Source organism: Passer domesticus, chromosome 5 (assembly GCF_036417665.1).
Source record: "Passer domesticus isolate bPasDom1 chromosome 5, bPasDom1.hap1, whole genome shotgun sequence".
In the NCBI taxonomy this organism is placed as follows: domain Eukaryota; kingdom Metazoa; phylum Chordata; class Aves; order Passeriformes; family Passeridae; genus Passer; species Passer domesticus.
Window position 1 is genome coordinate 26776475 of NC_087478.1, and position 26311 is coordinate 26802785.

Below are 26311 nucleotides of genomic sequence, written 5' to 3' on the forward strand. Positions count from 1 at the left end.
ATTTTTCAATACTCTTGTAACATACAGCTCATAGAAAATATAAACACTTCTAATAAGATCACTTTCACACTGGTGCAGATTTTAAAAACTACTCTATACTGTGTTGATTTTTAATATTTTTCTTCCAATTTACCTAGTAGTTTGATTATGTTCATTATCACTAGGACTATTCAATGTCATGTGCTGCATAATAAATAACAACAATTAAGCACCTAACAGATCCACTTCACATTTAATATCTTACTGAATGTACCAATAAATTCCTAGCGGTAGGATAAGTTTTGTTTGTTTGGTGTTTAAGCTGGTCTTTCCATTAATCTCTGTTGAATGGTCTTTTGTATGTTCTGAATTAAATCCTCCTGAACAGATGTATGTGTGTTTAAGAAGGCTGACTTTGGAGCACCACTGATTCTAGACTCTCCACTTGATATTGGGTGACATAGACAGAACTTTTATTCCAGATATTTATTCAATATTTTTGTCTTTTTCTTTGTGAAATGGGGCTTTGTGCATATTTGACCATAACTTATATTAATCTAAAATAAAACATGGGCACAGAATATTTTACTTCTCTACATAAAAATTACATCTTATTTAGGAGGGACAAACAAGAAATAAGTACCTGAACACAAAACAATGTATTAGCTACAATTAGTGAGGAGAGCACTGCTGGGTTCGCTCTCAGCTCAGAACCACCATGGGTAATTGTTCTGAACACTCACAGTCTGGCCAAGTGAGTCTGCAGCCCTTGGCAGTGCCAGCACTGGGTAGGTGAGTTGTTGCTGTGACTGCTGGCTGTGTTCTTGACTCTGGACTTCTCTGTTCTCCCACAACTTTGAGTTGATTGTGTACGGGTTATTAAGAAATTCACTGCACATACTGGATTAAGATGAAGTGTTGTATTTATGCTAATGTATCAGTCAATATTGTACCCTAACAAACTTTGACTTTATTATGTTTCTAATCCTATTTTTAAAAAAACAAAATGATTCACTGTAATGATTTTGACTCTTACAGCACTTCAAAGCCATTTAGTTCTATATATTAATATTGCTGCAAGAGAACATTAGACTATTCACAGAAAACACTCTATAATTACAGAAAACTCTTATTCTGAATTCCATGAAGGCATAGGAAATACCATATTCTTCAAAAGCCAACAGAGTATATCAGAAATGAGTCTTATATTTATAGCTGCCTGCTTACATGTTAATCAAGATTCTGTATTGCAAGACCTGGGAAAAGCTTAAATGAAATATATAGTAAGAGGAAAATACTAGGATTAATTTCTGATACAATGCCTCACATTGTCTAGAAAATATTAAAACACATTCCAAAACACCTTTCACTTACTTGGTTTATATTTCTGATTAAAAATAACTTTGCTTTATTTTTATTTTGATGGAAGGCCAGAAATTTTTAGTAACACTCAGTCTTGCACTGTACCTCACACCAGTGTCCTTACTCCCCGTTATAGTTCTGTTGAACAAAACAGCAGCTACTTAGGATTAAGACTGCACAGTTGCCTATGTAAAAGCTTTGTATCAGTTGTTCCTGTCTTTTAATAATAACATTTCTCTTCTATGTGTTCAAAATTGTGGCATTTAACAGATGTGTTACGTCTGTCCAAAAGCTAATGTGTTCAGCTTTGTAGTTGTGCTGCACAATGACTTTTAATCAAATGGCCAATGTGGAGCAAAATCTCTGTTCAAAATGTTAAAATGGGTGTATGCACTTGATTGATATCAGAATAAAATTTAGAAATTAATTGTTTTACTACCTCTTGTTCTAGCAAAGCCAGTTACAGAAAGGCAGCCAGTTCTTCTAACACCAACAGGTAGCACAAGTACCAAAGTGGAACTCAGAGGAAATGTGCTTTTGTTGGAGTGCATCGCAGCAGGATTGTGAGTCACTTTTGAGACTTTTTTTTCCTAAATAGAAACAGAGGGAAACATTTCAGAGATGCATAAAAACATGACCGCTGTATAAACGTACGCGTTTCAAAGAAGCAGAAGTGTAAGATGGAAAGAGCATTTTTAAAGAACTCCACCATTTACTTGGGCATCTGCAGACTGAAACTGGCTATGAATGTGTATGGCCTCTGCCTTCTCATATCCCCAAACCCTATGCACAGGATATGGGTTGTGCCATTGTTTTTAAAGGACACAGGCAAGAAATGCTATAGACTGATCTCAGGCATATATCCACAGATTTGCAGTCAGGAATAAAGCTTCTGTTGTTTTCCTAAGTTTACCGTCATTAGGTTCTCAAATTATATAAAAATAGATAAGAATTTGCTGTTCTAATCCAAGAAAATTGCTTATATGTGTTAATAATTACTTAGTGCTAGGTGGGAATTTTTAGAACAAATCTTCAGGTCCTTACTTCTAATTTCTCATTGTAATTGAGCTTAATTGGTACTTGTTTCTTCAATGCAATGCAAGTTTGCTTCTGCTGGTTATTGTGCAAAAAGAAAATTACTGAGAGCAATTTAACTTCATGAGTTATGTTGACCTTTAAATCAGTTTCATTCTCAGGAAGAAATCTGATAATAGATTGGTTATAGAATAGAAGCAGAAAACCTTTAGTACCTATTTCAAGAACTGTAAATATGTTTGCAGTGCTGTCATGTAATTAAAAAAACAAATAATCAGTGAGGGAATTGTTGTCTACAAAGGGCCAGATTCAGATTTTATTTGAAATAACTACTCTTAATCACTGACAGTATAATTAAAAGTCAGCTTTGCTAGGTGTCTTGTCATAAAATATGTGATATTAGACTACTAAGGGAACATTTGCTTAGAGCCATTACCATTTGAGAGAGGACATTGTATTCAGTAAGCAAAAAATGGCAATTTCTTGTCATTTTCAAAGTATATCTCCGTAACACAATTGTGTTCAAACACAATTGTGCTTGAGCAACTTTCAGCTTCAGTGGACAACATGGAGCATAGCCAAGATTTAGACTCAGTGCAGTGGCAAGTAGCTATACTTGGCTCAGCACTGACATTTTTTTCCTGATTTCTCACAATAAATGTTTCTATCTCCTTGCAGCTCTTTTGTGAATTTTATGATGTTCGTGAAGCATTAGGATATTGCTCACACAAAGGACAATTATAAACTTGTCATTTTATGGAAGCTACCTATAAAAGCACCATGAGCATCACTTTGATAATAGAAGCTTGTCTTCATTTATTAACCATCAGGTTTTTTAGGTTAATCAGCAGACAAATGTATTCTGTAATTATTAATCCTATGAACAGATGGCCATTGACAATGTTGGTGAGACTTGTCATTTCCTAGAAACAAATGCTGGCAGATATTTCATATTTGTTGGATGTGGCCCAGAATCTGGGTAGAGGCTCTTAAAATAATTATTTATAAAACATATATTAAAAATATTAACGTATTGAACTCTTCCCTTCCTTTTCTTCAGTCCTGAAATTTGATCTGTGCTTTTACTTCTCCAGACCCACACCAGTAATCCGCTGGATCAAGGAGGGTGGGGAACTGCCAGCCAACAGAACATTTTTTGAAAACTTTAAGAAAACTCTCAAGATTATAGATGTTTCAGAAGCTGACTCTGGGAACTACAAATGTATAGCAAGAAATACTTTAGGTTCAGTTCATCATGTCATTTCAGTAACTGTGAAAGGTAATACTAAAATTATCCTTAATGTAATGTTGTCAAGGGTCCAGAATGCAGGATGGAAGCAGGCTTTCTAGGATAAAGTCTAGCTAAAAGGATGATTGATAATGGTTAAAAATCACCCTGAGGAAACATTCAACTGTCTGAATTCTAACACTGGAAGGGCTTTGCTGTCTATAATATCTTTTCATTTTTTGATGTTCCTTTGGAAAGCATCAAGCTAAACTGGTATTTTACTGTGACAGTAGTAAGGCAATGCCTTAGTTTGCACAAGTACTACATTTATTTTAGATCCTTTGATTATCTATCATTAGACCACTTCTTTCTCTTGCTTCTCTATCTTCTTCCTTCTCTCTCTTCATCATTTCATCCTCATTTTCTCCATTTTTCTTCATTCATATAGCCCAGATTATTTATTTCCTCTGTTTTGCTATTGCCTTACAGTCTTGTTTTTCTTCCTTTTTCTCTTTTACTGATATTTCTGTTCCTATCTTCCTCATGTTTTTTACCCAAGATGATGCCTTATACTTCTAAAAACATTTACAACATGTTTGTCTAAATAGGAATTGTAAGTATGCTGTGAATACCATGAAACAAAAAACTGTAATGACAGTTAATTAGTCATTGAAATAATCAGCTGTATTGCTTACTTTGCATGCTAAATAGTCCCTTATTTTGTTGTAGATCAGCATCTTTTTATGATCACATTTAACTTCCTTTCTATGAACAGAAGTTTAATTTTCTGTTTGCATCTGTCCATCAATCCAAAATCTGAAAATTAATTGCAAGATGTGATAATATATGCTGTTTGTGGTTATTTATTGTAGAAAAGGATGGAGAAACGTGTGACTATCTTCTAGTAAGGACAGTGTTTCACCCATTTTGATCTCTTATATTTTTATCTGTCTCAGGTAAACATCTGACCCCACTGCAATTAGCCATTGAATTTAGTGAGACCAAGGATTTTGCCATTTTAAAATTTCACCCTTGATATGGAATCTTTTTTTTGTAATCAAACCTAAATTAATTCCTAACAGCCTAAGAGCATGGATATCTGTGAAATTAATCAGAATACCACTGTAGTGTCTGCAAATGCCATACACAGATAAATTTTGCTTTCTTCAGGAAAGGCAAATTAGATTCAAAGCAGGCAAACCTAAATAAAACAAAGATCCTCTTGTTGTTTATCTCAGAATTTTAATGCAGTGGGTGACCAGGGGGTCAGTTTGGCCAATGTATGATCTATCACTTAATTGAGTATCGCATACATACATATATATAGATATATAAATATCTATATTTATATATATATATATACACACACACACATATATATATACATATACAGTAACAGTATAGCTGTAAGTCTGTATCTAGACATAGCTTGTTTGAATTGTCTTCTGATTACCATGCCTGTGCCTTATGGTTTTCTGTACATAATTTTGGAAAGTAATTGCCTTTTTTCTTTTCTTAAACCAGCTGCTCCATACTGGATAACAGCACCCAGAAACTTGGTTTTGTCTCCTGGTGAAGATGGAACATTGATCTGCAGAGCTAATGGCAACCCAAAGCCTAGTATAAGCTGGTTAGCAAATGGTGTTCCCATAGCAAGTAAGATTCTTAATTACCTTACAGGAGCACGAGTAAGAAAATATGAGGAGTCTTGGGGTGGTTTTTGTCAAATAGATGTGAAGAGCCTGTATTTGTGTAGCTTTTGCCTGACAGGTAATGCTAAATCATAAAAGATGTCATAAAATACTGTGGTTCATAAAAGCTGAATGACAAAATGTGCCTCTAACGTGTTTGAGAGAACTAAAATGTGTAATCATGCTTCTGGTTCTTCTGTCTGGCATTCTGCTGGTAGCATCTTTGTGAATATTGGATGGTCCCTCTCACAGGGCCGTTGCTGGGATGTCATTGTTACCCCTGTGTTTCTGTGGCAGTCATATCTGCTAGGTCTCTCCTTTGCTGCCCCACTGCAACTCTAATGTTGCCTAGGAATCTTAAATGTGACATAAAGTGAAGTCCCCACCCGTGGATATACAGAGCACTTGCAGGATTTGCAGTACACTGCAGGATTTGCAGCTTAGTGTATGTTTGAGCCTTCCAGGCTTCAGCTCTAAGAAGCTGCAGCAGCAAAACTGTCTGAATGTGTCAGCAGCTACCTGGCAAAACAATTTGTGCCAAGTAGGTGTCAAAGAAAAAAGGAACCCCCTGAGGCAGTGGAACAGCTGTTTCTGTGTGCATAGGTAAGAAAAGCAGCCCTGAACTGGTGATTGAGCCACTTAATTGCTGCAGTGTTAGGACTGGCAGTGCTGTATGAGAGACACAAGGTAGCTGCTATACATAGTACAACTTGCCTTGGAAAGAGCTTGCTGGAGGACACTGCGGTGTGTTGTCAGCTGGGTTTGCACTGAGCATATCCTGTACTTAAAGTCACACTTGGTTCTTCTACCTTTATCCTTTCCCTTTCTCAAAACAATAATAAAAAGCCAGACAGTCTCACCTGTTGGCTTGTGAGAGGTAATGTGCTCTAAAATTCTGATCTCTTTAAAGTGTGACAGTGTCTCTTCTGTCACTTTTACAAGTTTAGGAGTTAAGTCTGTTGGCAATATGTAATTCACCCAGTGTGGGACATGGAGAAGGATTGTCTATGGCCAGGATCTAGGTAATAGCAAGAAGTAAACAAGAACCCTCATTAGATATATTTGAACACTATTTGGTATACAAAAGAGAGTAAACTTTTTTGTAGGGGAAAAAAAAGACAATGTATTGAAACAAATAGAAATATTTAGCAAACAGCCTGTTTCAGGAATTCTAATTAAATAGAATGTGACATCTACAACTTGAAATTTAAAATGAGAAGTTTCCATTGGTAAATAAGTTGTGTAAACTGACATTAATGACCTCATGAAACAATGGTAAGACAGGAAAACAGGAAAATATCAATGTAATTTTGTACAGTATATATTCATAAATAAATATAATGCATATGTTGTCATCAAAGTTTGGTACCTGTACTTCACTTTTCATTCTGGGTTTTTGGTGGTCTCATCTTCCTTTGTTGTTTTCTGTATACTCACCACTCACTTTTTGTTTATTTGTTTGGAGGGGGTTTTTACCCTGCAGTTCTTGTAGTTTAACTATTATTTCAGGCCTCCAGACTAGTAAAATCTTTTTCATCAGGCTATGACAGTCAGTTTTGCCTTGCTTTTCTTCCTTATCAAAATTGTAGGAATGAGCTGTTCAAATGACCCGCAAATACATTTTCCAGAAAAGCAGTGGTGTGTTCTGCTTTCTTTCACAGTAACAGTAAAACATTAAGAAACAGAGTTTCCAGAAGCAGCTCTGCAGGATGTCACCAAATTTCCTAAATACAAGGCAGCATATATTGGACTGGCCTTGAGGAATTGGTACACAAAGTCTTGTTGAGGGTATTCAGTAAAAATTAAAAGACTTTAATTAAATTACCCACTCGAACTTAGCATGGAAAAAAAAAAAGAAAAGAACACAGGAAATAAGCAAGTGGGTAGCTCAGCCTTATATTAAAGGTCACTTTCACTGCTGAGAAAAGCTGAAGTCTTATCCACATTAAATATTTAAGTGCAAGTTGATTGGATGCTCTAGTACACTGCATCTGTCAGGGCATTGATGAGAGGCATCATGATCACAGAAAATGCAGTTCTTAAGATTCTTGTGATTTTTTTATTATTCTGGGTTATCAAAGCTGTTCTGGAAATTACCAAGTACAGTGTGTCTTTTTGTTCACTTGTTACTAAATTATAGAATTGAGCTCCTCATCTTCCAACTGAATGATTAGGAAATCACTGTAAAAGGAAACTAAAGCAGCTGTTTCTGCTTCAGGGCAGTGCTGAGAGAGCTACACCCATGGCAGGATTTCAAAGAAAAAAAGCTACATTTGAATTTCAAAGCCCTGCTGTCATCATATATCCCACAATGTGCCTCTTGTGGCCTAGTAATCTGTTTGCAATACTTTAATTTTCTGGTGGAAAGCACAACTGGGAGATACTTAATTCTTCCGGTTTTGTTTTTCCATAATAGAGTCAGACAAGGAAGAGGGAATCTTGAAGAAAGAGCCATTCGTCCATATCTCAGTCAAAGACTGAGGTTTAAACATCTATAGGGAAAAGGCAAAAAAAAAAAAAAAAAGTAGTGTGTGTTAGCAACTGTAAAATAAACTTGCAATTGTGTGAATTTTGTTCAATACTCCAATAATCTCAGTAAAAAAAAAAATTAAGTAAGACTTTAGGTTTCCTTGAAATATTTCTAAAAAAAAAAAAAAAGCTGCTTTAGACATGTTGGAATGGTAAGGACCTAACCTCCTAATGTTTACTCACAGGAGTATGTTGAACTTACATGCCCAGTCCCACTAAGGTCAATTAGAATTACTTTGGCAAGTAGCAATTGACTCTGTGTTTCTTGTGCTTCAATTAACACTCAAGATCTGCATTATTTTTATCACTGCATAATCCATTGTGTCTTACTGCTTAGATATTCAGCATGGTTTTACAAAAGGGAAGCCATGCATAAAGTGTCTCAACTTTTAAGAAAGTAACAACCCAAATTAATTGGGAAGGGGAAGCGCTTTCATAATTGGACTTCAGAAAGGCATTGCAAATACTGTACAAAAGACTGATTTTTTGGTCCAGTGGTTTATGGTTCATGGTGAGCTATTATATATTAGATACAGACACTTAGATTTATACAAAGTAGCGCAAAGGTGCTGTTTATCTTCTTTCAACACATTCTTTTCTTCTTATATTACATTCCACATTGAACCTCTAGGTTTGAGTTAGTCTCTGTTAGTACTTACACTAAATTTAAGGGAGAAACATTAGCCCTTAGATTTCTTTCATGAAAGGCCTTGATACTCTATGGCTGAGAGATTCACCATCGATCATTTTCTTTGAGAGTACACACCACAAGCTGTTCACTGCAGCTGTGGGAGGGAGGGGAGAAATTTGCTGACCCTAATGCCCCCAGTACTTCAGTCTTGGAAAGAAGACTGCATGGGAAGGTGTTTATCCACTGCTTCTCTGTCATTGTGTTGGAATTTTGCATCTGGCCTAGGAACTTCAGCAGATTATCAGGTTTTTTTCAATTCTGCACAAAATAGTCGAGGATGATTATAGTTAGTGCAGGTAATGCTGTGACTTTGAAGACAACAGAACTGTCAGAATCAGAAACTCAGGAGGAAAAGCATTTCAGTGGTCACAGGAAAATAATATGCTGAGGAGCAAGCAAGATTGATAAGAAAATGAAAATTACATTCCTTTACCATTTCAGTTATCCATGGGGTTTTTTATCGAGATTTTTTTCCCTTCCAGTTTTAACTACTTCTGTTCAGAGAGCATGTAATTCTGTCTTTTTTTCAAGGAAAAAAGTAACATACTAGAAAAAGTAATTACTTAGGCTGTCAGAAGTTTATGAAACATTTAAATTAACAGAAGTTACTCACAGTGCTGATCTCTAACTACAATAAGAAGTATCTGATGGAGGCCCTGCCTTCTCTGTTTAGGAATATGCTGAACATAGCTAGAGTCAAGAAGCTGTATCATTGTACAATGTGATGAAAAAATTAGATTAAACCAGGTCTTTGTTCAGAAAGGACCAAAACACATTCATAAGCTGAGATTCCATGTTATTGGGAGCAAATGTTGGCTGTTAGATGGCACATGTTCACCTGTCTTTTTACAGCAGCCGAACTCCTATAGCAAATCCTTGTAATTCATTTTCCTGTTTGTAGAAGCTTATTTTAAGTTTTATGTAGGTTTTTGCTATTTTGCCTATCAGTGCCAAATTCAGATTTCTCTAGTATGTCAAAAGCATTTTCTCTTTCTCATGCTGCTATCATGTAATGTGACCAGAATATTCATACATACAAACAAGCAGTGCTTGAGTGGCCCTGCCATCACTCCTTTTCCTCAGAAAAAGATATTTAGATTTTTTTTTTTTTAATGGTAGACTGGTATATGGAAAGGGCTGAAGTACTGCATGCTATTTTTCCTTAGGTTTTACTAGCAGGTTTGACCTTCAGGAACCCCAGGTCCCAAAGACCAGGGAAAAGACTAGAATGAAATGTACCCTTGGTGGAAAAGAATTAGGTCAGGAGCAAACTGAAAATACCCAAGTGTGTGGCCCCTGGTGGGATGCAGCCACAAGTGCTGACTGAGCTGGCATATGTCATTGCAAGAACAGTCTCCATAATGTTTGCTTGATCATGGTAACTGGGAGAAGTGCCTAAAGATGGAGAGAAAGCAAATGCTACTTCTGTCTTCAATGAACCAGAAGGAGAAACCAGGGAACTACAGTCAGCTTTATCCCTATGAAGGTGATGGAGCAGCTAGTTCTGCAAACCATTTTGAGGCACATTAAGGACAAGAAAATTTCAGGACTATTTTCATGGCTTCACCAAGGGGTGACAACTTCATATGTTTCTATGATGAAATGATTGGCCAGATAGATGAGGGCAAGGGTAGTGGATAATGTCTGCCTGGACCACAGTGAGGCCTTAGGCACTGTCTCCCATTAGTTCCTCATGGACAAGCTGTTGATGTATAGGCTGGATAAACAGCAGAGAGGTGGATAGAAAAATGGCTGAATGGCCACACTCAGAGAGGGTGGTCAGTGGAACAAAGTCCTGCACCTGGGGAGGAACAGCCTTAGTGCCAGTACATGCTGGGCACCATCCAGATGGATAGTGCCATGGCAGAACTGGACTTGAGCATCCTGGTGGATGCCAAGTTGACCATGAGCCAGCAATGTGCCCTTATGGCAACAAGGCTAATGTTATCCTGGGCTACATGAGACAAAAGTGCCAGCAGGTAGAGGAAAGTGATCCTTCCCCCATCTGGACACAGTTCTGGATAACTGGATCCAAGTGGCCCTGCATGAGCAGGGGGTTGGACCAGATGACCTCCAAAAGTCCCCCTTCCAAGCTCAATGTTTCTGTGTCTGCGAGTGCAGCAGTGGGTGCTTCAGACCATTAAAGAAGCTGTATTCAACAGACAGTTAAATAGATGCCTGTCTTAACAGGGAGCTTTTGAATCAGTGCCCTTCAGCATGCAATTGGCTAGACCAATTAACAGAAAGCACCAGCTAACCTGACACTTGTGCCTTCTTTTCTCTTGGGACCCCAGCTTGAAGCCCTTTTCAGAAAATAAGCACCTCCTTTCCTTCAGATAGCTGAAAGGGGATATCTCCTTTTTTCCTTCACTACAGCAGTGGGAAGGGAGGGTGCTGTCCCTCATTCTATAATAATTTAGTGGTTAGATCATTCTTTTACAATGCAGTTCCTTCAGCCATAGAAGATTGAACTAATGGCTTCCATCTCTTAGGAGGGGCCCTACCATCATCCTGTAAGGGATTAGGTGTTGGAGTGTGTGTGAGGGGGCCAGTCTGTGCACCCATTCATGACCCACCGGAGTGCAGAAAGTGCTGCAGGATTCAGAGGGCATGAGTGGAGGGAAGAGCAGAGCCCAGGGCTGGAAGCAGCCATGCTTGGATGGCTGTGGGCAGTGTTCCTTCCTCGTGGGAGAGCAGTTGTGCCTGTCTTCTGTTTAGCTGTGATTTGTATGCAGAAACAGAGTGCTTCCCGCAGCTGACTGGTCTGCCTGCTGGGCTGCTCACCTGCTCCGGCTATTTTCAGCCCATGAATCTTTTAATGAAAATGGCATTTACGCAGAAAAGGAGGCAATGTGAAACACGGAACACAATAGGAAGTAAAGCAAAAGAGAGAAAAATATGTGGCAGAAGTCCAGAGAATAAACACTCAAAATCTCAGTAGTGCCTTTTATTTCCTTCCTGAAATTTTTGGATTTGTGATGTTGATTTGAACTCAGAGTGATGGAAGATGAGAAAAAATGGAAATGGAAATTGGTTCTTGAGGCAGCTGTTTGGAAATGGAGGTATTTACATGAAAAATGGCCTTAGATTTCATCCAAGCTGGAAATATCCTTAAGCAGAAGCACAGAACTGTGGTCCTCTTTATCTGGTTTCTTTTGTAGAGAATTCAGTAATACATGCTTTAAGAAAATGCAGGAGAAATGTCTCCATTTTCTTTACAGATGAGAACTAAGGTAGTGTCTGAATCAAAAGATTCATTTCTGTTCCATAAAACTGATGTTAATTTACTTGATTGATCTCTTTTTATGAATTCAAATAAGAATTTCCTTGTATGAGAATGTGTTCCACAAATATACTTTTTCAAGCTTCAGTAAAGGTGTAAGTTTTGATTATGCAGTCAAACTATGATGCATTTATTTCTGTATAAATACATCTATTTTCCATATTAGTAGGTTAGTAATTTTATTATTAATTTTCATTATTAATAATACTTGTATTTTCAATACAATAATAATATATCTGGTCTTATTTAGTATGTTCATAACATATTTAACTATAGATTTTGCATTTTTATGCAGTGTGATGTTACAAGCTAAGTTTTTTCTTCATTATACTTCTTTAATGCCATTCAGTTGTATCAGAACTGACAGCTATTATTCTTAATAAGTATTTTCTTAGAATTTTATTTTCATTTATGTCTTGGGTGCTTCTGTGATGCAGAAGCTGTTTGACAGCTCAGGCCACTCCAGAGCAGTTGAGGAAATGGCATTGTATAATTCTTACATAAGGGAAAGAGTGCCACCTACTGAAGTACTAACTCTGCTCTTGAGAAGATTGTTTCTTGACTTTGTTAGAAGGAATGCTTATTCTTTACTCTGAGATGATTTTCAACTGAGTGTGTCTATTTTTATATTTGGAAAATTATTTGTGGTATAACAATCAATTTGAAACTTTAAAGTCACAGAGGACTATTTCACTGCATCAGCATTTTCTTTGACAGAAATATTTCTGTAATTTTCTAAATATTGACTGTATTTGCCCAAATCTCATAATAGTGGTATTTTTCCTCTGTATTCTGTGCAAAATAAAATCTCAGCTTCACTTCCTTGGAAAACGAACAAATAAGGTCTCAAAAAATGGGAACCCTACCATCCTGAGTTAATACCTGTAGAATGAGAAGAACTTTTTAAACTGTATTAAAATCCACATTTTTCCTAGTGATTAGTCACCCAGGGGAAAAAAAACCCCAACTTTTAAGGGTATATTGGTCTTTCAGATTCTTCCTTCTTTTCAGAAGTATGAATCTTGTAGTCCAATAGCAGTTTGGGAAAAGCAGTAACTCTTTTTGTTTGCACCAACAGTTGCCCCAGAAGATCCTAGCAGAAAGGTGGATGGTGACACCATTATTTTCTCACACGTGCAAGAAAGGTCAAGTGCTGTCTATCAGTGCAATGCTTCTAATGAATACGGATACTTGCTAGCAAATGCGTTTGTGAATGTTCTGGGTAAGAAAAAGACTTAATTTTTTTCTGTTTTCTTGGGTATTCAGTTGTCTCCTGCTAACGCACGGACTCTGCTCAAGCCTTGCTTGAGGTCTTCGTTGGGAATTGATCTGTTTCCTGGCCCCTGTAAAGAGCAAGGGTATACATACCTTTGTTTTTTGCTAGGGTATTCCTGAATTTCACTTTCATTGTTCCAAAGTGATAAGGATAGATGTGAAAGCTGGGAAAACTTGGAAGAAATTTTATCTCTCTTGTTTTTTTTTTTGTTTGTTTGTGTAAGTCAGTCAAACAGAAGCCCAACAAAGAAGTCAGGAATTAGTATTGCTTAAGTTAGTACATTTCAATACAGTTTCATTGAGTCTGGATGTTTTGGATTAGTGGAATAGATGATCTCGAGGTTGCTGCTGCAAGGGGACCTGATTATGCATTTGTCTCTAAGGCTTCCCTGGCATATGTTTCTGATTACAATATGTTGTGGCCCCTCTAATTCTTCTCACTGAATTAAAAAAACCTAGTAGCAAAATCCTAGGCAGAATGGCCTCTAGTGACTCTCCTGCAGGAACTGCCAGATGCGTTGATTGACACTGTCATTTAAAAGAAAGAAAATGTAGATGTTACACCACAAATGCATCCTAGCTTCTTTCTGCCTGCAGGTTTGTTTGGAACTAGATAGTTCAGTCTGTACCCAGGAGATTATCTTCTTGAAGTATATACTGATTTAAATTTTCCAGTTGAAATCATAGCCTTTGGTGCCCATCACTATTACTTGTAAATAGGCAAGAAACAGTTGTTTTTCACAAGATAATTTCTTGTTAATTATTGTTGTTTTTCACAAGATAATTTCCCTGCATTAACTTTTCCTCAGGCTAGTACCAATAGAATGTATTTGAGCCCAGACTGAAATCCAAAATCATCCCAGGGAAAAATATTTTTATATAATTCTTTAGGCCATTTTTAATATCTTTGTATTTTGTATTTGTAACTATACATTTTACTGTGTATTTACTATTTGTAACTTTGTAACTATATGCAGATATCTTTGTCTTTTCAGCTGAGCCACCAAGAATTCTAACTCCTGCTAATAAACTGTATCAAGTCATTGCAGACAGTCCCGCATTGCTAGACTGTGCTTATTTTGGGTCACCTAAGCCTGAAATTGAATGGTAAGCTCTAGCTGTGCTTATGTTACAGAAGATGAGCCAGTTGTATCTATGGAAACAAACACTTGAAGCTTTAAAACTCTTCTTAATCTATTTACAATTTTTAAATTATGTTTTCAAAATAAACGCTGTTTACAATTTGCTAATACAATATTGCATGTACTTAATGGACCAGCAGTAAAGTTACACCTACAGAGTCAAGTTTAAATTTTTGTGAGTGCTTCTGTCTCTATTTTCCAACGTGGCAGTCCTAAGTTTGTATTTTTTTTGATAATAAAACCATACAGAATTTAAGTGTGGTTCTGGCTAATGGTATTACTTCTTATACAAAGGTTTAAGGGAGTGAAAGGTAGCATCTTGCGTGGAAATGAGTACGTTTTCCATGATAACGGAACCTTGGAAATTCCAGTGGCTCAGAAGAATAGTGCTGGTACATACACATGTGTAGCAAGGAATGAATTAGGAAAGATACAAAATGAGGTGCAGTTGGAAATTAAAGGTGAGAAATTAGTCATTCTTTCATCACTGATTAGTACAGAATTTCAGACTTTCTGGGTATCTAATTTTAATTTTAAATTTCAGATCCAACGATGATCATTAAACAGCCAGAATACAAAGTGATTCAGAGATATGGCCAGGTTTCTTTTGAGTGTATAATAAAACATGATTCTACCTTACTACCAACAGTTACATGGTTGAAGGACAATGATGAACTGCCAGATGATGAAAGGTAAGGACCACATAGTTTTCCTTTATTTTTAATTTTTTAGGTCCTTTTGTCTGCTCCTTTTCCTGATCTTTGAAACAAACATACTGACCTATTGACATATTTTCCAAAGAGGGCTGATAAACATCATGGCTATCCACTATTTGGTGACTAAAGGACCTACCTAGTGTGATGAAAATAGCAAGATAGAATTAAAAATAAAATGATAGGTAACCATTTATACAAACTGTGCACACTGACCTTATAGATTAAGTGTAAGGTAAAGATAATTGACTTAAGAAGCTAAAGAGATAATAGAAAACTATTTTGCTTTGCATCACAAATATTTAAAATTTGTTTTAATAATTTGTAAAGAAAAGCACATTAGAATAAGAGTCACTGTGGGAAGATGGTGAAGAGCAAATAAAAAAAAAAGATTATGTTGTCCCATGGCTTAACTTGGGTAAACATAGCTGTTTAGGTATGTTCAAGTATATGGGATTTGATAATGTTTTATGCAAGTTTCTTATAACAGTGCCAGTTATTGAAAAAATCAGCAGCTGAATTTATTGTATTTACAGGTTTCTAGTTGGTAAAGACAACTTGACCATTATGAATGTAACTGATAAAGATGATGGAACATACACTTGCATAGTTAATACTACTCTGGACAGTGTTTCAGCAAGTGCTGTGCTTACTGTTGTTGGTAAGAATATTCTCAAATTTCTACTGTTAAGTATGAAAGCAGCATTAGATTTAAAGTGAAAAGCACAAACATAGTTTTGGTTTTTAGGACAGGATAGTGTAAATGCCACCTAGGTGTCAGTGTGTTTCAGTTTTTAAAAAATGTAGTCTCACCTTACAGTTTGCATTTGAATCAGCTGCTTTCCAAATGACTGAGCAGCTACAGGGCAGATTCGTGCTGTATAGCTTTTTATTTTTGCCCCCTCTGAGCTACTACAGGAAATTAAATTTTGCAGGGTATTTGAACATAAAGATGGTAGAATCACAGAATGGTTTGGGTTGGAAGGTATCTTTAAGCTCATTTAGTTCTAACCCGCCTGCCTTGGGCAGGGACACCTTCCACACGACCTGCTGGGCAACCTGTTCCTGTGCCTCACCATAAAAATTGTCTTCCTAACACATAACATAAACCCAGCTTTAGCTAAAGCCATTCCCCCTTGTCTTACCACCACATGCCCTTGTGAAGTCCCTCTCCAGCTCTCTTGGAGTGAAGTCCCTCTCCAGCTCTCTTGGAGCCTGTGTAGGTGCTGAGGACTGCTCTAAGGGGTCCCCAGAGCCTTCTTTTCATTGGGCTGAATAGTCCCAACTCTCAGCCTGTCTTCATAGGAGAGGTGCTCCAGCTCTGTGGTCACCTTAGTGGCCCTCCTATGGACTTCTTCCAACAGGTCCATGTCTTTGTTGTGTTGGGAAAATGTTTTCTCAGGAATCTCTTCAACAACTAAATCATGCTTCAGAAAGACTGGGAATACTTGGTTGTATGACTTCTCATGGATTGTATTTTTAGTTTAGTTCTCTGTTAAGTTTTTATGATTGCAGATTCTTGCCAAATGTATTACTTTGCCCCTTCTCCAATTTCTCAGAAAGTTTTAAGTAGATGTCCTGAATGATTCTGCCATGAATTCAATCTGAGACTCAGAGCAAATATGCTTGTGTTTTAAAATTCTGCTGTGATCTTATGCCTATTCAGGAATTATCTAAGCCAAAAAACTAGTATTTATTTAGGCATTTTGTAAGATGGTTTACTTTATTTTCTTGATCTATCCTTATTTTAAAAAATGAATAGAGTAAAATATTCAAGAATACTTTTTTAGCTCCCCAGTGAGAAATTATAATGTGGTTTTTTTTAATTAACCATTTAATCTAAATAAGTTAACTTTTCTTTGTCTCTTAATATCTATAGTCTTTAACTACCTACAGGCTTCTGTTTCTTTGGCTACTAACTGATTAAATCCTTTATATTAATGTTCTTTTCAGCTGCTCCCCCAACACCAGCTATCATTTACGGTAAACTAAAAAAAGTTCTCTTTCTACATCATCAGGCAGATATATTGCTCATTTTCCTGTTGCCATTTTTTTGCCTATTTTTTCCCCTTTTCCTCTGTGTGTGTGTCTGTGTCTGTGTGGTTTCATCCCATTTTACCAACTACTTCATTACTGTAGCACAGAACTTTGGAATGTTACAGTACAGGCTGCTTTAGATTTAGGGAATAAGTGGTTTTCAGAGATAAATTACTTCTAATTAAGATTGGGTATAGGATGGCAATGTTTTTCTCATAGACCACACTGTAACACGAATTAGTTATATAATAAATGAAATATCTAAAATGTAAATCCAACTCTTTGGTGAAGGGTGATTCACTATTAAAGACTGCACCAACCAAATTATGTTGTATGTTAACATTGGTTTTACAGCCTTGCAATCCTGCTCTATTTTATTTCATAATTTATCTTAATTTTACTTCACTTTTAAGATGAATATGATCATATTGACCAGTTTGACTTATAATTGATTAAATCACCAAAATTTTAAAATTTAAATGAAAACTTAAAAAAAAAAATCTGTTATTCAGGCATAGTCTTATATTTGATGGTATAGAGCCTTTAATTTAGTAGAATGTTTTTGAATTTGGGGGTTCAAGTGCAATATAATAAACTAAAATATTTTTAAGTGTAAAGGTTTTAAGCACTTTTATGTAAATCCTGTCTGTGAAAATGCTTATGTATTCTTACATGAACCTACTTATTAGTTGTGTATTTTGTGTAGCAAATCATACAATAAATTACCTTCATGAATTTGGAACAAGCAATTATATCTTTATGCATTATAAGGATGTATAATAACAGCTTGCCTGGTATTTCTGAATCTTTTTAAAAGAACACCAAAAAATAAATAATTTAGTAACCTGCAATTAGTTTTTGTTTGAAGTATACTTGTTTTGAATTCACATAAAAATATTTGTAATGGTTCTGTAAAAGCTTCTTTGATATGAATGCTTCTTTATTTTCCATGTTGTATGAGGTATGTTTGTTACAATAGATAACCACCCATAATAATTCAAAGATAAACCGAACATGCATTTCATAATTCCTTGCATCTCATCACATTTTAATATCACATTGCACTCAGACATAGATAAAAAAAAATACCAATTCTTGTTAATGTATAGAAGTTTCCAGGTTACATCAGTTCTCCATTTTTGTCTGTTTTGTAATAATTGCATGCTATTAGTCTTTAAGTCATACTTACATAAGTGAGTAGACCTGCCCTGCTGTATTTGTGGAATTCTTTGATTGGAATGTAAGGATTTTTTTCAAATATTAAAGTACAGATTCTGGTGTGGTTACTTACTTTGTGTTCATTTGATTTACAGCTCGGCCAAATCCACCCTTTGACTTGGAATTGACAGGTCAGCTAGAAAGAAGCATTGATCTCTCATGGATACCAGGGGATGAAAACAACAGTCCCATTACAAGTATGTTTGATTGTATCTACTGCACTGTGTTGCAAGTGCTGTTCTAATTGTTCTCAAATTCCAAATATTTCAGGAATAAATTTTGTGTGCAGCGTGGGAAAATGGTAGATTAACTCTCTACCTCTCTAGTTGCCATTTATTTACATAACATACCCTTAATAACTACTGTACAGCCAAGCAGGAAGACTGGAAAAACTGGGCTTTTTTATTCACAAACTTGTGCTAGATAATATAGAAGTTATATATACTGATGTGAGGCCTGTCTGACAAAGTCCAATTTTATGAATATGTAGAGAGCAGACTTGTTGATTGCTTGTATGCTTCTGAAGGAGAGAGTTACTAACATCTTGCATTAACTCTTTTGTAATTATATGAATTTGAAATAGCATTAGTACTACCATCATTAGTGATTAACCATCTCTACTGGTGCAGAAGTTTATTCTTCATGAAAATATAAGGTAGATAGTTTTTCTGGTTTTTTTTCCTAGTCCAGACAGTTAAAAGAATAAACCAAATCCATTAAACTAAACAATTAAATATCTGTAAAATTTTTAGGCAGTAAATTTATCTTAAATGCTGTTATTCTTCCCAGTAAAACATAATGAAAAGTCTTATATTGAGCAGAAAGGATGGGGGGGTGGAATTTAGGAGCAAGGAACAAAGATATTTTGTTTTCCAAAAAATCATAGGATCAGAACGACTTTTTGGCATTACTCTTTCCCTATGAGCAACTTAATTCAGCTATTTCGTTATTGATGCAGGGTGATTTTAGATAACTGCCACAAATTGCTGAGTGCAGATATTATGTTTGGAACTAATTAGTTAGACTGACTTACTGGGTGTTGTTCTCCAGGATTTGATGCTGGGTTGTTCTCAACACTGAAAACAAACCATAAGGATCAGGTATCTGGAAAGGAATACTTGTTAAAAACAGAATTTCACAAGTTTCTGAAAACATCAAAGATCTTGACTGCATTTTAATGAAACACTAAGTGATTTTTCTGAAATTTTACAGTCTCAGGCATCTCTAATGTATATCAACTAGTAATATACCTTAAAATATAAAATATGGAAGATCAATGTAAATAGTTGAATATACATATTTTTTTATTAATAGTCTCATTTTTTTCCATGCCAGAAGACAGAAGTGTTGTCTTTCTGTAGGAATAAGATCACACTGTAGCAAAAGATTTAGTACTGGACAGTGTTGTCTCTTGTAGGTTTTTCTAGAACAAGATTCTGCATGCACTCGCATAGTGGAAACTGAACTCTTCTAACTAAATAATGCTGGGTTTAATTATAATACAATTTATATTGCTGCATGGTCTTCTTAGAGGCTGTAAAATAAGGCATTTGCTTCCTGAGTAAGCCTATTTCTTTTGCTGCTGCTATCACTTCAAAGTGCAGATGAAGACTCAAGGATTGCACTTCATTAGGAGTGTTCTGTTTGTACAACACGACTGACATGCTAGAATCTCTCTGAAAGCTCAGATAGTTTTTTCCCTTTGAAGTTGCCTATAAATTATTCTACTGGAGTTGCAGGCAGAAGGCTAGTGGCCAGGGAAGCAAAAAGCAGTAGTGAACACCTTTTTGGCATATAATATTCTCACCTTTTCAACAAGGCATTATCCAGGAGACATCACATCCCAAGACCTGTATCACTGAACACACAAAAGCAGCAGTAGCTCAGACAGTAATTTGGGGTCAATTCCCCCTCTTACTACTTAGGTCAGAATGAAATCTGCCAGCCTTAAGTACAGAAGGCTATGATTAGTACTACTTATCTCTTTTATATTTTTCTCCTCAAATTGTTGTGTATTTTTCTATGTGGTGCTGTAAGTATTCTAAGAGAAATTTTTAGATGCCACTCTGAATTTTTTTAGTAGTCTGAACAGAATCAATCTTGAGTCATATTCTGTCTCCACCCACACATGAGATAGAGGAAAATTCTTGTTACACAGCACACAAATATTTGATGCTCCAGGTTCTGTGGAATGTACTCAGACTGTACATTCTTCCATTTATTTATGGTGTCCTAAAAATTTCTCCTAAGTCTTTCAGAATTGATATCTCATATCTTACAGCAAGGTTTTTTGGCTGTTTCACATCTGTAAAAAAATATCCTTTTGTCTTTCATAATGAATATGATTTTTTTTTTTGAATTCTAGAAACCTATTTATCCCTGAGGTTATATGCTTTGTAGGGTCTTGACAGTAATCATAATGTTCACACAAAGTGCTCTCAAGAAATTTAGTGTCTGAATATACATTCCCTGATTTAATTTGAAGTTAATGAAAAGTACTCTCAAACACCTTCCTCAAGTGTAGATTCTTGACTTTAAACACATTTTCATTATTCCAGTTTCATTGGGGAAAATGGAATATACAACTAAGAACAATGTATTTGGCAGTGAAAATCCACTTCCTTGCTGTGATAGTTCAAGTGCTCCCATTAAATTAAAATCCAGTACCTGACAGAGAGCTCTTGTAAAAATGTGTTACCTGAGAGATGGCTGCATTAGTGACAGCAGCAAAGGATAAAATTAAGGGTTTATTTTTTATATTTCACCTTTACTTCTACTTTTGATATCCACATTGTAGATTTGTGTTAGATTTATGTATTTACATGTCAGGTTCCATGATTTTTGAAAGCACTGGCTGGAGCAATCCCTTCTGGCTAGCTCATTCAGAAATGCATATATTTGTCGGGGAAGCTGTTTTGAGTTTTGACATAAAGTTGGATGCAATTCCTGCTTGCAGGCTTTGTGATTGAGTATGAAGACGCGCTGCACGAACCAGGAGTGTGGCATTACCAGACGGAAGTCCCTGGCACTCAGACAACAGTGCAGCTGAAGTTGTCTCCCTATGTCAACTACTCCTTCCGTGTGATAGCTGTCAATAAGATTGGCAGAAGTCAGCCCAGTGAGCCATCTGAGCAGTACCTGACAAAATCTGCAAGTAAATAATTATTGCCACTTCCCAGTGATTGATTCCTGCTATGAATAGCATTGAGATTGCTTGGAATCACACAGCAGCCATTCTTGTTCACTGTAAATGTTTTGTTTTTAGGCCCTGATGAAAATCCTGCTAATGTGCAGGGGATAGGCTCAGAACCTGATAATTTGGTAATAACATGGGAGGTAAGATGGGTCTTTTTTCAAGGTTTCATTTGGTTTTGGGTTTGTAAGTAGCCTTTTTTTTGTTGTTGTTTTGAGAACCAATGATGAGAATACCGAATTGCCTGCTTACAATATTCTTGAAAAAGAGCTAAATTCATACATTTCCCCATCTTCATTTTCATTCAAAATTTTAAATAAGTTGAAGCGGGGATGCATATTTCCTTGCATGTTTTCTCAGGATAAGCCAATAATTAGGTAATACAGGATGTTTGCTGCCACTTTAGGAAAACTTCAAAATATAAATGGATGTTCATTTTGAGTCTAATTTTTAGAGTGAATTCTAATGTGGATGTTACTTCTACTGTCACCTTTTATGATAAACAAATATTGTGCACTTTCCCATGAGAAAACTTCTGTTGAAGTTTTAGTGACCAATATCACTCAATGTGCTTTTTTACCAAAAAGTGAAAACTGAAAAAAAAAAAGGACAACTGAAGTGACCTCTTGTAAAAGCTATATTACATATCTTTCAGCAGTGCTTCTCTGTTGCAGAATACAGTGGTAAATTTTTGGTGACATTCTATAAAAAGAATCAATGTATTTCTTTCTAAGTTGAGATTTTTCAGATGCTTCAGAATATTTTAAAAATATTTCTTTTCATTTCAGCCTTTAAAAGGTTTTCAGTCTAATGGACCAGGGCTTCAGTACAAAGTCAGCTGGCGCCAGAAAGATGTTGATGATGAATGGACATCTGTTATAGTTGCAAATGTATCTAAATATATTGTGTCTGGTACACCAACTTTTGTCCCATATGAAGTTAAAGTGCAAGCTTTAAATGACTTGGGGTATGCACCAGAGCCATCAGAGGTGATTGGACATTCAGGGGAAGACTGTAAGTTTTGTAGTTTGACTCAGTTATCCTAATTAAAAGGAACTAAACGTATAACCTGAATGGGTATTTAAAATACTGAAATATTGATAAGGGGGATAGTAGTTATTTTTTTTAATTAAAAGGAAGCAATTTGGAGATAGTAAAGGCTTCATACTACTCTGTAGTATCAATCCTGAAAGCATAGGAACATTTTAACCTGCTAAGTACAATGCAAAGTCTCATACTAAAAAACTATGTTTGTGTGGTTTCTAATTCTAACTAGGTGCTTGTTGCATCCTTTCCACACAGTGCCAATGGTTGCTCCAGGCAATGTGCAGGTTCATGTTATTAACAGCACATTAGCAAAGGTGCATTGGGACCCAGTTCCACTAAAAAGTGTCCGAGGACACCTTCAAGGGTACAAGGTAAGTACAGTCAAAAGCATTCTCTTCCTTGTTTATTAAAATAGATCAATCTTCCTGTATGAGATTGTATCCAGATTGTGTAACTGAAATGTAAGAGGACTCGTGCTTTTCAGTGAGCTCCCAAGTTCTGCTGACAAGAGCAACAGCTTTGATGCAATTCATACAGAGTTCAGCAATGCTCCAGCCTTGTAGCTTCCTGTGACATTGTCCTGAAGAAAAATGGCATGTGTTTGCAATCAAGCTTGCACATGTTAAACAGGTTAAAAAATGATAACAGATCGTTTTCCAAAGTAATCTGGAGGATGTGAAGAACTACTTTTGTAAGAATCTCTTCTAGGTCTGATGCTAATATTACTCATTTTCTGCTTCGATATGATTAATTGTGTTTTTAATTCAGAGTAATGGGCACTTACTAGCATATGCTGGGTTCTGTGTCTTTTTGGAGGCCAGGAAAAAGCTCAGTTTAAAAGCTCAAATTAAGGACATATGAAATGGCAGAAGATTCAGAGTGCCCATATAATGGAAGGAAGCTTATTGTAAGGTAGTGTGCTGCCTTTGGTCATAACTGAAAAGGCTGTGCTGGAGAAAAAAGACTGCAATTTAATAGAGAAGGGGAGACACAAGGACTTCAAGATTTGAAACTGGTATCCCTGGAGGATAGGGAAAAGTTGCTTCAGTGAGGGAACTACAACACCCTGCGTAACAATTGAAGAAAATCAAAGTAATTCTTTTTTTTTGCTCCTCTGTAAGTATTCTCATAAGTGCGTTCTAACAAAACGGATTACTTAGCCCAAACTAGAATAAGACTAATTTGAACTACTTCTTTTTAAGTGAAAGGAGGTAAAAGCCCAAACTAGAATAAGACTAATTTGAACTACTTCTTTTTAAGTGAAAGGAGGTAAAAGAAATATTGGAAAAATTAAAACAGTAGAGAGTATTTGGAGGAGAATAAATATGCACCATACTTATGAAATGGAGCAGTCAAAAATGTTGAAACTGAACTTCAGTGCTCTATAGCTGGTTAGCACATGAATGTGAATTTCTGGTATGTGAGTATCTCTTTCCTAACAGAAAATACCATGATCCAGAGAGACTTACACTAATTCTGTATGACATAGTGTGAATGTTTTTAGTTTGTGTGCTGCTTTGCCACACTAACACAATAAATTCAGCTGAGAAACAGGACTTCACTAGTCTCTTGAATGTTTATCTATTAGATGACAGCTTTACATCCATCTGATATTTCATGCAAAAATGGGCAATCAAAGGAAAATGTCTGTTATGCGAGAATTAAAGAGTTGGAATCTAGTAAAATTAGTGGTAGTTATTAATCAAGTTACAGCAACACTAAAGCTCTTAATCCAAATCAATTTTCTATTAAAGATCTATAACAATACCAAAACCAAAATCCATAGACACACTTCTGCTTATATATCAGGTGTTAATTTCAGCAGTGAATTGTTGTCATCCAAAGTTTAGATGGACTTTTCTTGTTTCCTCTGACTTTCAGTGTCTGAGGGTTGTCTTCTGTCCTGTAATCACTAATGGGATCACTTTCCTTTCCATGTGATCTAGGGGGTTAGTTATGTCATGACCATTTTTATTTAATTTCTTATGCTTTCTCTATATACAGTATAATTAATTTTTTTTCTGTGGAGTGGGTGGAGAGACACACAATTACACAATGCTACGCAAAACTGAAGGTCAAATAAGTTACTTGATAATGATAATTAAAACAAGCTCACAACCACAGGATTGACAGCAGACCAGACCACTGAGTAGTTTTGCTGTTCTGGCTAGGACAGATGTGACATTGATATATCGTTGAATAAGTTGCAGATGCAGCAAGAATACCTTAAATAATTTTTGCAAATACAGCTAAATCAAGCTAAAATAGATTCAAGGCTAGACAAGGCATGAGAAATCATAAGACCTGGTGGGTAGCTATTATTAAAAAGCTTTCTCTCAATACAAACTGAAAACTTTTCATGGATGAAGTAACCTCATCATTGACGTAGCTTTACAAAGCACACGATGAGCTCTTTGTAAAAGCAGAAGCAAAATCCTACTAGCACACTCAGGCTTTCCTAATTAATAAAATTCTTTCTGTCAGTAGCCCAATATACAGTGTTGCACTGGGGACAGATTTCTTAACAAAGAGAGAACTAAGAGAGTGACTAAAGAGTCACGTCTTGAAGGCAAAGCAGGAAGATGTGTAACTAAGCAGCAGTCTACAGCACATAATTCATATTTTGCTCTTGTATTAATCTAGCTATTACTCAATACACTGCAGTACTATAAAGCTTTTCAAACTTAGGAAGAAAGTATGGAAAATGTGGTGCACTGTATTTTATTACCGCTTCTGAGTTTCAGTACCAATAGTACCAACATTTCAAGTTTTGTTAGCTTGTAAATGATTTTCTACACTAGCTGATGAGAGCTATAGGATGACAGCTGGTGATATTGAAAAACATTAACTCAAACCATGTAAAACACAGTGGCATTTAAAAGTGATTGGAGTGAAATGGTATGTTGAAAACTGATCTAAGTGCAACATTGCTTTATAGCTATCTAGCTGGGCTTTGCAAGTCTTAACAGCCCCTTTTTTTGAATTCCTATGTGAAATCCAGGCTTCCTTAATTGAAGAGGGGTTTTACAGTTGGCCTGAATAGGAATAGATTTTTTATTAATTTAGATTTCGTAATGATTTTTAGCTTGTGATCATATGTGTATGAAAATGATGCTGTGAATACAAGATTGTCACCTTCAAATACAATTATGTATTTGAAGGTGACAATCTTAGAAGTAACACAAGTCTTTTGGAGGGGCAGCTGTTAATATCTTTCAAGTTACCATGGTAGAGAGACTGTGTAGTAAAGAGAGTGCAGGGAAAGCATCTCTGTGGCTCATATGTGGTTTCTTAGAAAGTCAGCTCAATGGACACCTGAATCAGCTTTCTCATCAGATCAAATTGTCACATAATTGGAGGAACAGTGTTCCCATCTCTGGGTGGAGATCATTCCAGTACTATAACCTTAGATTAATTTCAGAACTTGTGTGTTTTTCTAGCCAAATCAAATCTTTTGATTTCTTCCCCATTTATAGGTAACCTGACATCAAGGAATAAGATGGTCAGGGATGTGATCTAACAAGGAGGCAAAGTCCAAATCTGCTTTGGAAGGCCTGTAGACATGTTACTGAATGAATAGATAACTTCTGCCTCTCAGACTGGATAACAGGAGAACAATCACAGACCAATGTAGTTCCCAACCAGAACTTGTATCAGACTGGTTTTGAGCATTAGCAGAACTGGCAGGTGATAATCTGCACTCGATTGTGTAGACTGTTTATGGACAAGCTCTGTTTCTGGAGCAGGAAAGCTCTATGTTGTGTTTAACCTGAGCTTATTAAAATTGGAGTTATTTCTTCCTATAATTCATGGACACTTATGGAAGAGCTCAGAGTTTAGAAAATCAGAACATCTAAGCACTCACTATTTTTTTTTGTTTGTTTGTCT

The 26311-nt window shown here is 36.1% G+C and overlaps 1 protein-coding gene and 1 long non-coding RNA gene across 40 annotated transcripts in view; both read left to right on the forward strand.

Annotated features, from left to right (window-relative positions):
* The window catches only part of NRCAM (neuronal cell adhesion molecule), a 142163-nt gene that overhangs the window by 84204 nt on the left and 31648 nt on the right, over positions 1-26311 (forward strand). For 28 of the 39 annotated variants that reach the window (XM_064422434.1, XM_064422435.1, XM_064422439.1 and 25 more), the window contains 14 exons: positions 1793-1904; positions 3471-3655; positions 5129-5260; positions 12877-13020; positions 14069-14180; positions 14510-14676; positions 14760-14907; positions 15465-15589; positions 16882-16911; positions 18279-18380; positions 21140-21337; positions 21449-21519; positions 22165-22390; positions 22679-22794. In XM_064422434.1, coding sequence (XP_064278504.1) covers positions 1793-1904; positions 3471-3655; positions 5129-5260; positions 12877-13020; positions 14069-14180; positions 14510-14676; positions 14760-14907; positions 15465-15589; positions 16882-16911; positions 18279-18380; positions 21140-21337; positions 21449-21519; positions 22165-22390; positions 22679-22794 — 1868 coding nt within the window. The remainder of the gene's footprint in view (positions 1-1792; positions 1905-3470; positions 3656-5128; positions 5261-12876; positions 13021-14068; positions 14181-14509; positions 14677-14759; positions 14908-15464; positions 15590-16881; positions 16912-18278; positions 18381-21139; positions 21338-21448; positions 21520-22164; positions 22391-22678; positions 22795-26311) is intronic. The other 11 variants (XM_064422443.1, XM_064422449.1, XM_064422444.1 and 8 more) reach the window with 1 other exon arrangement.
* Positions 23013-26298, forward strand: LOC135301904 (uncharacterized). The gene is made up of 3 exons (XR_010363644.1): positions 23013-23539; positions 23684-23839; positions 25900-26298. It is a non-coding gene; the product is annotated as an uncharacterized LOC135301904 (long non-coding RNA).